Here is a 14,672-nt window from a genome sequence, read left to right on the forward strand (position 1 = left end):
GCTCAGGTAAGTATGGCTAATAGGAATAATTGATAGACTTAATTTGGTACAGATCAGTGGTAGCATTTACAAATGTAATAATTCAAGGTTTAAAAATGTTTAATCCTTCCTTTCCAGGTTTTTACAAAAGTCTTTGAATATTTGCCTAACTTTTCCTTTTCAGATTTTGAACAATGTACTTGACTAAAATGAATGTATTGATTTCACTAAGTGCCTTACTCTTGACTAAAGCGTATTTGAGTAAACGGTAAAAGTAATCCTAAAATTGAGGACACTGCACTTTTGCAGATTACAGATTGATCAAATCCCCAGTGTGAATTCTATACTCTAACTGTGAATTTGTAGCTGGATCTCTTACGATCCTGAGTTTTAAAATGCTTTTGACTAGTGATTGCCTTGAAGTAAATCTTTAAAGCGGCAAGCTGGTTTTGATTTTATAGTTTAATGAATGAAATTAACTAATGGTAAATGATCAAATATATTAGTTTAAAAACAAATATTTAGCCATTGTGCACCTGTGTTTTATGTGTGTTCATTATTATGCTTTTGACAAAAGATGATCAAACACTGATGAGAGATGATTTTTCCTATTATGATTGGCTGTATCAATCATTGTGATTGAATGTTTCAATCTTATTCCACTTTGTGATATAATTGATGTAAGGTGAGACCACACTCGAACCTGGAGACGCCTATTGAGTTAATTATTGACCAAATTATTATTAGACTAATGTTTTTAGGTTATCATAAATGATAAAAAGAGAGGACTGTTGTGGAAATAATTATCATCATCAATTATCATGCCAATTTGTAACATACAGGACAAACCTCGATGTCTGTTTACCTTCTTTAAGGACACAGGCGGCTTAGCCAATAATGTTATTGTTCCCATTCTGTGACCGGTCAATACTGGGACACTTCCTTCTCTGTATTTGTGGACTCCAAGGTAAAATCTTCGAGGTCATAAGTGTCCGAGGCAAGTAGCTCTGTGTTCCCACACTGTTTAGGCTATCTCCTCAAATATGTTGTTTACTCTCTGCGAAACCAGTTAGATGGGCTGGCAAGAGAGAGGCTCTCCAGAATTGACTTGGCAACTCTACCGTGAAGTCAGAACCTCTGACTCTTGGACTTGTGATGTGAATCCTCCGGCCGTTAACTCCAAATAAACCATCATGTGTTTGACATCAAAGCTACTGCTCTTCCCGTGTCTCCTTCCTGAGTCGGTGACTCCCACTGCATAGCTACACAGAAGTTTCCTCTACACATACCGCAAAAATATTTTGGGAAAGATGTAATCAGCAGACAAAAAAAACATAGCATACCTAAGAAGGTGGAAAAGCAACTTCTCTGTAGTCTTTTCAACTACTTTAAAAACACTGATATGAATTCATTTGGATTTATAAACCCAGTTTTAGAGCGAAAATAGAAAACCATTTAACAAGTCTGATACCTTGTTGGAGCAATGTTAAAATGTGCAGGCTTGAGCAACATGTCATTCACAATTCAATATACTGTTGTGATGAAGTTTTTAATAAAAGCAAAAATATATTACATTTTCTCAGAAGAATCCATTTTATACAGACTAACAAACAATTACAAGACAGTCAGCCAAAGGAAATGTGTTTTTAACAACATATATTTGATTCAATACCTTAAGCATGTTGTCCGGTCAGCCTAATCTAGTCTGAAGGCACATAAATATACAGCATCAATTCAATTCATTCTGATAGAAACCCAATACAAATGTAAAACAATCTACTTTAAATTCAGAAAAATTGCTTCTAAAAGACAATGATGACCTCGCAAGTCTAAACGATATATATTAAAAGAAAAAAAACATGAATTAGATAAAATAGTGCATTTAACTCTGAAGTAAAGGAGGACTGTATCTGGTCAGTGGCTTCATATAACCTCTTGCAACTAGTTCCTCCTAAACCAGACCTTAAGAAAAAAAATCTATCATGCTAATTTCTAATTTACAAATAAGACACGACAGAAAGTCCCAGACTTGTTCTCTGACATTTGTTCTTAAGCAGTTTCTACATGATGTACTATATACTATATACATATGTACATTACAAATGGGGTTACCTTGATCTTTGCACCATACTGTGTTTGACAAATCAGTCGATGATTGCAGAAATAAATATGTTTTGATGTGTTACTAGCAGTAACACTGTTGAGGCAAATTAATGGTCTACCTAAGGAAAAGGCTCAAATCTCCGGAACAAAACCCGGACACAAAGCGGTTCACTTCTTCCATTTTCATCAGACAGTACTTGTCATTTGCCTACAAAGCAAATAGTAACAGATAAACGCTAGAGTCTTTTCTGGGGTAGTGTTTAAAAGCTCCACGGAAAGTTATGCTGACGTTGTCACCTGATATCTACTTTTTTTTAACTAGATAATTCATGTAAAAAGCTTTAATGACACCATGAAATAGGTGTGTGTGTTCTGAGAGTGGGAAAGAGAAGTGGATGGCCCAAGATTAGCTGCTGTTGGCGGTTGTAGCAGAGAGAAAATCAGCCCTTGTACCGTTTAGGTTTTACAACCAAGATAGCTACACACATTAGCTGTCCTTTAACATGATTTCTATACATACCAACGTAACAGTTTACGGACAAGCTATTCAAGTGAATCTGTGCAGCAGAGCAAGACATGAAAACATTTTTCAGAAAACTGTTCGGAAATTAATTGACTAGATTTTAGTCTTTGATCACATTCATTTGATAAGTAGCCTTTGAAAAAAAACAACATGAATAAAGGTCTAGTTGCAAAGCCAAAGACAACGGCACTGCTGTGTGGTAAAAAGTAAACGAAAAAGGTTGTTCATCGCAATAATTTGTATGAAAAGGAATGACTGAAATACTCATTTCCCTGATGCTGGACCCAAGAGCTGAATGTAATGTCATTATAGCTGGATTGACCCTTTCTATAGCTGCTTGGCTTTGACGAGAATATACAACAGCAACAGGAGCATCACCACTGTGCTGCCATTTACAGGTTTAAATTAAGGCTCAACCTTTTTGTTGTAACTCCACTTACTTACAATCTTAGCCTATCAACACTTTGAGAAGCATACACAATCACTGTGCAGTATAAGTTCATTATAAAAAGGTTAAAAAAACAACCAATACACAAGAGCCTTAAACACACTCTTGAACAGACGTAACAGTGGTTTGATGTTCATCTGTCCTCAAAGAAACGAGGAGTGAAAGTTGTTTGATTTTCTTGAAATGAGATGAGTCTCACATAAAAGCGTGTTTAAAAAAGGTGAACAATGTAGGTTATTTTAGGTACATTTACAACTTTACCATTGGTAAGTAACTAAGGAATGCATGAACATGGCGTGCTGCCTGTGGCTAATCCTGAATAAAATAGGAGACTTTGTTTTCGCAACTCTGTAACAATAAGTTTTTGGAAGTCCTACCTGGTGTTTTTACACAGCAATAAGTTATTTGTTCCACATTTTTCATAAAAAACAATTTCAAATGTCTACTTTTTGGAGCAGTAGTATTTAGTCCTCTTGATACTTTGACTTAATCTAGGTTTTAAAAGTTTTAAATATGACATTTAGGAACATTTTGCGATTGCTTTCTGGGCCACCGCTGACCTAATGCAACTATCCTTCAAGATTTCCCACCGACAACTCACTGCTTTTCATTTCCCAGTGTGTAACGTCACGTCCAGTGTTCAGGAAGCAGCAGTCCCGTTACTTCGGTCCAGGTCTGACATGTCAGTCATTGGAGTTTCACATTTATCGCTGGTGCTAACAATGCTGTACTGACCAGCCTCTGAATCTCTGGCTCTTTGTCTTGTCCAGTCCATCAGGACAGCGTGAATCAAAGCAATCGGGACGGGCATCACAGCAAATATGATCAGCAAGGCCATGACAGCCAGAGCCCAGTCCGGGTACTCGAGGTACTCCTCAGATCCCTGAAGAAGAGAAAATAGAATCAAAATCAAAATCACGCAAGGTCTGAAACAAGTGGAACTTATCACTACTCAGAGAAATACATAGAGAAATAAACCATTAGTTATATGCTTTAGGTTGGGAATTTAGTAAGGAGTGACAATTTGCTTTTTAAGGGCTGTTTGTCTTAAACATGTGTGGCTGCACAAACTAACTAACGTCTAGAAAGCAGAGACAATTATTTCCCGAACAAATAAAAAAAATGTCAGTGTTAACATACCTTCTCTTGGTTCCATGCCATATAGGTGGGGCGTTTGATGAACATGTGGATGATGGTGGCGCCCAGCAGCCCCAGCATAGCGAGCAGGCAGACGTATTTCCACAGGTACTTGTAGATCACATGAGGACGCCAGCCCAGCATCCCCTCAATGTCATCCAGGAACCTTCAGACACCCAGAGTGGTACATATCACACATTTGTGACCAACACTGATAAGACTCAGAGACATTTACATCTAAGAAGACAGTTATCCATAGTCTGAAATTAGACCCCACCTATCAGCTCCATACAGCCAGGACACACTGAAGGTCTCAAAAACCACAACAATGATGAGTGGCAGAGTGGCAGAGTAATCATCGAACATCATCACAAAGTAGTTTCCACAGCGCTGGGTGAAGAGGAGGCCGATTACAAAGCCGATGATGCAGCTGACAACTAAAACAACACAGACATGTTAGGGTAAAACAACAAAAACACAAAATGAATTTAAAGTCAATGCAAACATTCATGGTTTCTACTAATTCTGCTTCCGCTCAGCTTGAAAGTGTGTAATCAGCTGATGGTTGGCAGGAAATCCATGACACGTGACAAGACACGGATCTACTGGCTGTTAGCAGAGATATCCACCAGCAGGGTAATATAACAAAAAAGTACTTTAAAATAGCACTTAATGGGGAACACACAATAACCACTGCCTGTTGTTTGGAGCTGTGTGCAAATCTTGAATCTGAGTTCATAAAATCCCAGTTGTTTGAAAGCTTCTCGACTCAAGGCTTAGCAATAAAAATAAATTAATGCATTCTTGCCCCTTTAAAAAGGCAGCAGTCGCTCAGTCAGCAGGGACTTGACTAGGGTTGCTGGTTCAAGTCTCAGAACGGACCAAGTATGGAGAGAGGACCAGTTCTTTGTCAGGTGCACGTTTACCTCCCTGGCGCTGCCCTTGTGCAAGGCAGATGTACACCTGGGCAGCTGTATAATAGCTGCCCAGTGCTTAAAGTCGAGGATGGGTGAAATGCAGAGACTTATATTTCAGTGTGTGCTGTGCTTTGTAAATGTGTGCGACTTGTCCATTTTCTAAAAGAAGAAACAAGGGTTGAGTTAGGGCTGCTCGATTATGGCAAAAATCATAATCACGATTATTTTGGTCAATAATTGATATCACCATTATTAAATACGATTATTCCTTGACTTTGAAAACATCCATTAATGAACTTTAAAACAAATAATAATTTGAACAGTATCTTTTTAACTGCTGATTACCCTGAACGTATAATTCAACTGAAAAACCAATACAAAAATAAATGATACATTTATATTTAAATAAATAATATCAAAATAATAAATACCAATAAACAAGATCAACAAATATTTTGGAGCGCACTTCCACAAGCTACTAAACATATATAAATATGATAAATACAAATAAATGAGATCAAATATGTTGCAGTGCACTGTCACAACCTAGCAAAGCAAAATAATAGTTTTTTTCGATGATGTTGTTTTCGTAATTGTGGCAGGCCAAAATCGTAATTGCAATTAAAATACGATTAATTGCACAGCCCTAGGTTGAGGTAAATTAAAAAGTGTTTACTTGTGAGTTTAGTCTTGTTGTTGGCCAGAGTTTTGAAGCGGTCAGTGAGTGGGGCGAGGATTCCCTCCATGGTGCCAAACATGGTGCTGAGCCCTAAGTTGAGCAGCATGAGGAAGAAGAGCGCTGACCAGAAGGGGCTGCCAGGCAGGAGAGAGATGGCCTCTGTGAAGGCGATGAAAGCCAGGCCTGTTCCCTCCACACCCTGAACACAAACAAGTGCCACGTTTAGCACACAGAATACAACAAAAATGCTCATTTATTTTAGCCCAAAAACTCTTAATATGTACCTGCTGCATCTCTTTCTCCAGGTCACAGTCTGTTAGATTGCCTGGGAACTGATTTCCATGCAGTTTGAACCAGGCCCTGTAGTCCTCTAGAGCCACAGCACTGGGATCAGAATAGTTGAAGCTTGGCATCAAGTTTCTCTCCACAGGACTGCTGAGAAACTGCTCCGATAACTCCTTAATATTACTAAGGAAAGGAAAGAAAAGTGTAAACATACAGTTTGTACAACAAGACATAGCGAGGCACACAAAACATTCAAAGAATCTGTGAATCAAACTAACTGTGGTACCTCTCTTGAGTTTTTATAAAAGTATTTCATGAGTGTTTTTCTTTAGATCCGACATACCTGACCACACATTCCACGGCCTTGTTTTTGGCGCGGAAGCCGAGCACAGCGAACACCACCAGAGTGGCCAGCACAGAGGTGAGGAAGTTGATCGTGGAGACAGTGAAGGCATCACGATGGCAGTTGTTGTTCTTGGGATTATAGGAGGAGTAAGCGATGATCGACCCGAAGCCGAGACCCAAAGCAAAGAACACCTGAGTGGCTGCCTGTCGCCACACCTGCACGTCGGCCCAGATCTCCAGCTAGAAATATAGAGGGGGAACAAAGGGTGCGTTAGAGAAATATTTATATCAGCCTCTCTTATCCGTAATCAACCAGGCCTTTTGTCTGCAGATACCTTTGGGTAGAACATGAAGCCGATTCCTTCTAAAGCCCCGTCCAGCATGAGGCCTCGAACCAGGAAGCAGAACAGCACCACGTAGGGGAAGATGGAGGAGAAATACATCACCTAGAAGATAGAAAGAAAGATTACATTATCAGGATTAATGAATCCAGATAGCCAACAGTGGACATTCGTTTTTTGGTTATGCCTTTACGCAATGGCACTGGGTTAAAAAAGCACTACTCTCCTCAAGTGACTAGCATTTTGAAGATGTTTTGAGTAAATATGCTCCACAAACTTCAATTGTTCTTGTTGGTAAGGTGTTCTCCTATAGACTCTTTTCTTAAATAGCTTAGCTACATTTCTTATACTTATATAAACCGTCTTTAAGTACGTTTCAGCTGAATCCTACTAATTTGCCGCTAAAACAACCCATCTCTCCCATTTCATCTAATCTGAAGTCTAAAACTACTAAACATACTTTGTATGTTCCAGGCAGGATTTCTAAGTGCGTCAACACCTTCTCTAAGCCTGACATTCCAGGGATTCCTTCACCCGGAATAACCCTGTGAGACTGACCGTTGAGCGGCCCAGACCAAGCAAGGAGGCAGAACGTCCAAAAATATAACCCGACGTGGGCATTTATTAAAATCATGTGCACAAAGTTCACAGCCTCAATCCTGCTGTTCTCCTTGCACACATCCTGCAGCCACAAGGATCTCACACACACCCAGTTACAAGGAAACAGCACCTAAATACACACATACTAACAAGACACAGGTGAGGGGGGAGGAGACAACACAGGACACCAGGTGCACACAGTCATCAGCCACAGACATCAACATATTATTTGCACCCTGATTACTCTCAACCGCTGTCATCCTTACACCAGCATAACTACTCTCGGCGCTCTCGCAAACTCCCCTATCTTTTCAGGCGGAGCCGAGGACCCGACCAGCACCTGCCAGACAACATTCCAATAAATACGGTTTAATCAGTTAAAAAATACTACCTCAATAATTAGTATAAATGATGTGCAAATATGTAATGTCAACTGTACTGTGCAATCACGCTAATAAAGTGCAATATTACCTTAAGTAAGGAAGTTACCTTCGTCATAAACCCTAAAACCAAATCCCCACACATGCAAGAAAACTGAAACCAATGTAGCACCGGAAACACTTTTTGACATCATGTCAGTCTTTCTCATAAAGAGCTTCTCTTCAAAACATTTTTAATGAAACGCTCAGCTGATTCCAAAGTTAACACTGTTATGGTAATCAATTAACCATATTGGCAATGTATGTTTCTAAATCAATATTGTCTTAAATAATCAACGCAATTAAAACAATAATCACACCAACTATTCAAGTTTGTCCTGCAAATATAATAGAAATAAAAAATTGTTTTAAATATATAATAACTAATACGATTTGAAAATAACTAGTCATGGGACAAGAGGAGGAAAGGGGGAGAGGAAGAGGACTGGAGGTCAAAAGCAAGAGTGAAATCTGACTCTTACTCGAATAATATATGGACTGCTTTTATATAGCGCTTTTCCAGTCTTTATGGACCCCTCAATGCGTTGTTACATATACAATAAAAAATTCACACTCAATCATACACCGACTTCAAGGGCTGAGATTCACTAATCTAGCTCCAGCCCCACGGAGAATACAAAACATTGTGAAGTCAGGAGTCCCAACAGGGTTACCTTGACAGAGGTCTTGATGCCCTTGAACATTCCCAAGCACACGAGGGTCCAGGCGGCCAGCAGACAGCCGACGATGTACGGGTTGAAAGAGCCCGTCTCATCGATGGAGTCGGTGATATCCAGAGCTTTACGGTACCAGAAGTACGATGTGGGGGAGCTCTTTTTACATTCTGGTACTGGTGTCAAGACAAGGGAAATACAGATAAATCATTAAGCTTTCACGTGACACCATGCCTATACATTTACAATTGAATTACTCCTCATGTGCTATAAGTTTTGAACCGTAATGCGGTGTGTTTACCTGTCACATTCCCCTCTACTGGACAGTGTTCCCAAGGAAGAGACGACTGGAAGGAGTTCCCGAGGTAGAACAGGCTCCATGCAAGGATCACATTGTAGTAGAGAGCCACGAAGAAACACACCTGAGGACATGTGAGCACAACATCATCAGGTTATGAGAAGATTATACGATGATTTGGAAAACACCTGAGGACAAAACAAATATTTGAAAAGGAGTAACTATTGTGCAAATACCATTAACCAAATGTAAAACAAGGTGAGAAAAACGATGTTAATGGTTGTGGTTTTAGCCAAACAGTAATACACACATTGATGATTACTCTACTTCTCCTTTTTTATTTGGATAAATACACCAACTTCCTTGCCCTTTAGATATAGCACTGCGCTGGATCGGGGAAATGAAGCGAGAATCAAAAGATAGCACTAGAACAGCTAGAGCAGTAAAAATGGTATCGCAAAATCCCTACTCTGGGACATATTTTTACCATTGCACGATATATTTTGTATATATTGATTGTTGTGCTTTTATTTATGTCTTAGTGTGTGCATATATATAAAACAGTCTGTTGATTGTGTGTGTGTGTATATATATATATATATTAGGGCCGGGACTTTAACGCGTTAATTAAGATTAATTAATTACACAAAAATTAACGTGTTAAAAAAATTAACGCATTTTAATCGCACTTATTTTTGCACCGCGGAACGTTTCTCACTGGATGAGTTTCAGGCGTACCGATTATACTGGAGCACCAACTAACGTTCATGACTTCAGACAACAACAAACCACAGTGAACAACAGTGGGAAATGTTGTTTTAAAAAACGGACGGATGGAAGCGTTGATAAGAGCACGGTTGTGTGCAAATTATGCAAAAAGGAATTCGCATATCACCGCAGCACATCAAGCCTCAAGTATCACCTCAATGCAAAACATATAGCAGCTAGCGTGGAAGCTAGCGTGGACGTTAGCCTCTTTTATCGCGTTCACACCATACAGTCTATGGTTCACACCAAAAAGAGCCGGTACTAAAATTAGTTCATGAGAACCTTTTTACCCCCACGAAAGTCCCTGCTAGAGAGCAGAGAGCTGCTAGAGAGCAGGGACTTTCGTGCGGCTCTCTTGTGAGAAAAGAGCTATATGTCTGATTGGCTGGGCGGATTGCAAACCACGCCCCGTAAAACTCCCAAAAAGTTTGGTGAAGCCGCCATTTTATTATCCTCGCATTAGCATTATTAGCATTAGCCCAGCGCAGAAACGCAGAGAGACTAACTTATGGCAACACAAAATAAAACATGGGAGCGGTGGAGATGAGGAGGTGTCGGCGTTCTGGCGATTTACTCAGAAGGCTGCTGGGACTCCCAGCAGCTTCTACTGAAGCCAGTCCCCAACTCCGGGGACTTCCGGCCGGGGACTTTGGGCGGCAGTATACGCCGTGAAGTGGTTTGCGGCCTGCCAGTAAACCCAAAGCAGAAGAAGAAGAAGTGACGTCAGCGGCTTCATTTGTTCTCATGAACTAAGTTCTCATGAACCTTTGTGGGAAAAGTACTGCAGTGTGAATGCGCCTAATGGTATACTAAAATCCATGTGAAAAAAATTGCTTCTCACTGTTCTCAGGTCAAATATTTATATGCGATTAAAAATGCGATTAATTTCGATTAATTAATTACAAAGCCTCTAATTAATTAGATTAATTTTTTTAATCGAGTCCCGGCCCTAATATATATATATATATATATATATATATATATATATATATAGAGGATATTTTATATACATTTGTTTTTGTATTCGGGATTGTGGGAAACGGTATTTCGATCTCTCTGTCTGTACACACAAACTGAAAGATTGACAATAAAGTTGACTTTGATGTATATATATATATATATATATCGCCATATTGTCCCACCCCATTTAACAGTGTCAGTTTCTCACCACACAGCTGGAGTATCCGATCCCTGCCAGCCGGGGGGAGATGAACTTCCACACCCCGATGCTGCCCTGTCGGATGGCCTGCCCGGCCGCCAGCTCCAGGAAGAACAGGGGGATCCCCATGATGAGCATGAGCAGCACATAGAGGATGAGGAAAGACCCTGAGGACAAGGGTGGGGCAGCACTGGGTTAAGGAATAAGCATCACATTTAGTTAAACAGCAAGTATGTAAAAGAGAAGCAAACTTTTATGCTAAACTGTGAGATTTACACACTATTCTGATTACTGCTCCTCCTCATTTAAATGAAATACTCCCGTACACTCTTTCTCTCTCTTTAATCACATGATCACCCTGGGAATGTGACCCTGACAGACCCTTTAAATCCACGACTCACAACACTTGTGTTTGGTCTCATGGGGCCCACAGGAAACAATCCTGTTGCGTCATTTGAAACGGAGGACATAATAAAGACTCACCTCCTCCATTTTGATGGCACAGATATGGAAACCTCCAGACGTTGCCGAGCCCAACGCTGAACCCCACTTGAGCCAGAAAGTACTCGACCTTGCTGTTCCACCCTGCTCGCGCTGCAGGCTCAGACGGGACCTCCTGCATCTCGTCTCCAGCTAACCCCGAGTCTGGGGCTCCTGTGTGGTCATCGTCTGTGGGCAGGGGCTGCTTCTCCATCTGAGAGGGGACGGAAGAAAAAAGAACTGGTCAAAATGTGAACCACTGCGCTGAGACTGTGGCTGATCCTCCTCGATAGTCAACCTTAGATTTATGGGGATTTTTCTGCAGCTAAGGAGTTTTTGGGGGATAATCCAGACATCTGTGGCCTTTACTTGTGGTGTACCACAAATAGTACTTTTCTGACTCCAGCAAGCAATGATACCATTAACCAGATTCAATATTTGGTCTATTGCCAACTGTATTTCTCCAATACAAGGAATTTGGGGTAAAATGGCGCATACATGAACACAGTAGGAGAAATGTAAAAGTAAAAACAAGTGCAATAATATATAATAAATATTGGAACATAAAAATGCATTGTATTATCATACTTTTTATTAATAAATACTTGTGAATTCATTTAAATGTTGTAGTTTGAAGTCAGTTTTGTATATTTTGTAAAACACTTTGTTTTGAAGTAGTAGAGTACTGTACTTGAGTAAATCTACTTAGTTACTTCCCACCTCTGTGTATGGTTTTCCAGTAAATGTACTTAGTTACATTTCACCACTGATATTTTGTCCACCATATATATATATATATATATATATATATATATATATCAATACATATATATATATATCAATACATATATATATATCAATAGGACCTTAATGCAAGGTTCATTCGGTAAAGTAACGCTACATCCCCGACCATGTGTCTTTGTCAGGACTCACACAGAGAACACACACACAAGTCAAAACAAAAACAAGTGAGACCCTTTTAGGGAAAACATTTAGAACAGGGTAAACATGATCATATTGAAAGTATATCTATGTTATGGAGGAATCCTGATACAAGAACATGTGCATGCATACATTAAAATTGGCAGTCTTTGAAATTATACAATAAAACCTACAAAAAAGAAAAATGTAAACCGCACACACACTTCTGACACTGAGCTGCCTGTCACCAGCAAATGTCGTCAAAGAGGAGGTGGAATAAAAACCCGAGTTGCCAGAAAACTGAGATTATAAACGAGACAATGTTATTCTTCTGTTGTATTAAAGGAGGAAATGAGCCCATGTGGCTGACGGTCTGATCTGTCACTGTGTTCGCTGCGAGTTAATTATCCTTTGTTTCCATTTGTCAAATTAAATGCAACATATCAGACATTTGTATTCTATGTTTGACTGAGACGAAAGATAAATAAAAACACGTTTGAGCGCTAAATGTGCAAACTCTCTTACCGCGCCCGGGGGTTCTCAGCTTCTTTTCACGGTTGTGGTTAAAACCGTGGCGTGGGGTTGTTCTGCGCATGACGCAATATTACTACAGGCTGCGTTCACGGACTGCAGGAAGTATATAAACCGTAGTTAGCGCGGACAAAAGTAACCTGGGGCATTCATTTGATATGAAGGACGAAAATTCCCAGGCTTTTTTTATTAAATCATAAATCTAATAATAAAGTAGCTAAGACATACATTGTTGCATTTTAAATATTTATATATATTTATTATAATTTTTGCTGGTATTGTATTCAATAATGTGTTTTTTTTACCGCTGACATTGTGCGGTTGAACCCCTGGCAATTGGCATGTTTGATTGTTTTGTCTGTATTTGTCCAAAGATGTGTGACATGTGCAATTCGCTCAAGAAATAATCAAACAAACCAAATATGTTGCGATATATAGTTTTATTTCTCCATTATCTATTAATGTGTTGAATTGCTATCAGTTTTTATAGCCCAATGTTTAATTGCTTGTTTGTTCAATTAACCATCCAAATTCTCAATTCACAAGATTTTAAATAATAACTCAAATGCTCATATTTAATAAACTGGACTACTTTACCATTACTTGAGATATTCATCAATTGTCAAATTTGTTGAAACATTTTCTACCAAGATGATAAAGAATGAATCAATATCGCTTCAATATAATATTAAGTCCCAGTAGAAAAAAAACCTAAGTTAAGTTCAAGTAACTTATGTAGATATTAGCTTTCCTAAGTACTTGGTTATGTTTCGGTTATTTTCAGTTAAATTTCAGTGATTCTCACAGTTACAAGAGGGTCCCTGAACGCAGCATCAGCCCAGCCCAAACACTGATCCTTTAGAGTTATTTTCTAACACATGTGACTGTAAGCATCCCGTTCAGGGTTAAACGTGTTTAACATGCAGTTTAATAGCAGAAATGGGACCCCACACTTCTTATATGGTTTCCTAAAGTCTTTAATTGACATGACATCAATTTAAATAGTAAGGTTTTCAGTATAAAGTCGAATCATTTGATCTCCTTTGATCCACGTTTTATCAGTTGTCAAACATAACACGTGGCAAATGATTATTTTGATTCAGCTTACTGTCAGATATATCCATTCATTAAAAATAAAAGTACATCCAGGCTGATGCAATAGCTCCTGTGGTTGAGAGGGGAGTTCTGCTAAACTGGAATACGTTTGCTTCCTCCAAAGGTGGAACGTGGAAGTAATAGCTTTTATTACACGTTTTTGCAATTCAGTACTTATTTTCCATCAAAGGTTTCTATAACAAAGTATTCATCACAGTCACACTGACCTGACCTGACACACACACACACACACACACACACACACACACACACACACACACACACCCACACACACTGCACACACACACACACACACACACACACACACACTGCACACACACACACAAACACACGCTGCATGCCACGTAGACTATACTTGTTCGGGATGCACATTAAACACACTCTCTAATACCACTACCAACTTGTTTTAGTACAATATCATCTCTGCGCTTTGGAAAAACGACATGTATTTATGAAAAGGTGGTACATACCGAGTGGTTTTAAATAATAGAGATCCTTGAAAAGTTTTCCAATGTCCCAAAGTCAAGTGGTAACCTCGTTGGCTTCCACCTGACTCCGCCTTTCCTCCTCCATTGGCGGATACCATGGACACTTGTCCTGTTATGAAATATGACACCCCACATTACCAATATGTATACCTCTTGCCCCCACCACATCCCCACACTAAGGCATGTGTTTAAAGTGGTTTAGTTTATTTCTAAGGTGATTTTAAAGTTGCTACTAGCAGTAACTTGCTGACATATGTGTGCAAACAAAAGGCAACTTTACAATGACTTTTTATCTGAAGTAAGGACGTTTTTTTCTTCATATTAAGGTTTAAATGTGCTTTACAACTTTATTTTCACTGCTGGAATCATATTCTGGTGAGTAAATAATGAATGTTGGTTCATTTTTTGTTCTTAAAAGTGGTATAAATGAACCAAATTTACAAAAAATCCCACATTTCAAG

At 39.2% G+C, this 14,672-nt stretch overlaps 1 protein-coding gene across 2 annotated transcripts; it reads right to left on the reverse strand.

Annotated features, from left to right (window-relative positions):
• Positions 1–1,509: 1,509 nt before the first annotated feature.
• LOC117544936 (sodium-dependent neutral amino acid transporter B(0)AT2-like) lies at positions 1,510–14,288 on the reverse strand. Of its 2 annotated transcripts, none has more exons than XM_034214471.1 (12): positions 14,194–14,288; positions 11,159–11,369; positions 10,685–10,842; positions 8,752–8,872; positions 8,451–8,626; positions 6,752–6,862; positions 6,415–6,656; positions 6,071–6,254; positions 5,784–5,985; positions 4,468–4,627; positions 4,194–4,356; positions 1,510–3,936 (listed from the first exon to the last, which is right to left on the reverse strand). In XM_034214471.1, exons 2-12 carry the CDS (start codon positions 11,367–11,369, stop codon positions 3,694–3,696), a joined length of 1,971 nt encoding a protein of 656 aa, XP_034070362.1. In that variant the 5' UTR covers positions 14,194–14,288; the 3' UTR covers positions 1,510–3,693. The 2 variants fall into 2 exon arrangements, with proteins under 2 accessions (XP_034070362.1, XP_034070361.1); XM_034214470.1 differs by lacking the exon at positions 14,194–14,288 and adding an exon at positions 12,602–12,680.
• Between the last annotated feature and the right edge of the window lie 384 nt (positions 14,289–14,672).

Source organism: Gymnodraco acuticeps, unplaced genomic scaffold (assembly GCF_902827175.1).
Source record: "Gymnodraco acuticeps unplaced genomic scaffold, fGymAcu1.1, whole genome shotgun sequence".
Classification (NCBI taxonomy): Eukaryota; Metazoa; Chordata; class Actinopteri; order Perciformes; family Bathydraconidae; genus Gymnodraco; species Gymnodraco acuticeps.

Excerpts from the sequence above, each read along its gene's own strand:
- LOC117544936 (XM_034214471.1), bottom strand. The coding sequence starts at position 11,369 with ATGGAGAAGCAGCCCCTGCCCACAGACGATGACCACACAGGAGCCCCA. Across the intron at positions 8,873-10,684 it reads TCGGATACTCCAGCTGTGTG|GTGTGTTTCTTCGTGGCTCT; the intron begins GTGAGAAACTGA and ends ACATGTCCTCAG. Across the intron at positions 6,657-6,751 it reads GCTTCATGTTCTACCCAAAG|CTGGAGATCTGGGCCGACGT; the intron begins GTATCTGCAGAC and ends CTATATTTCTAG.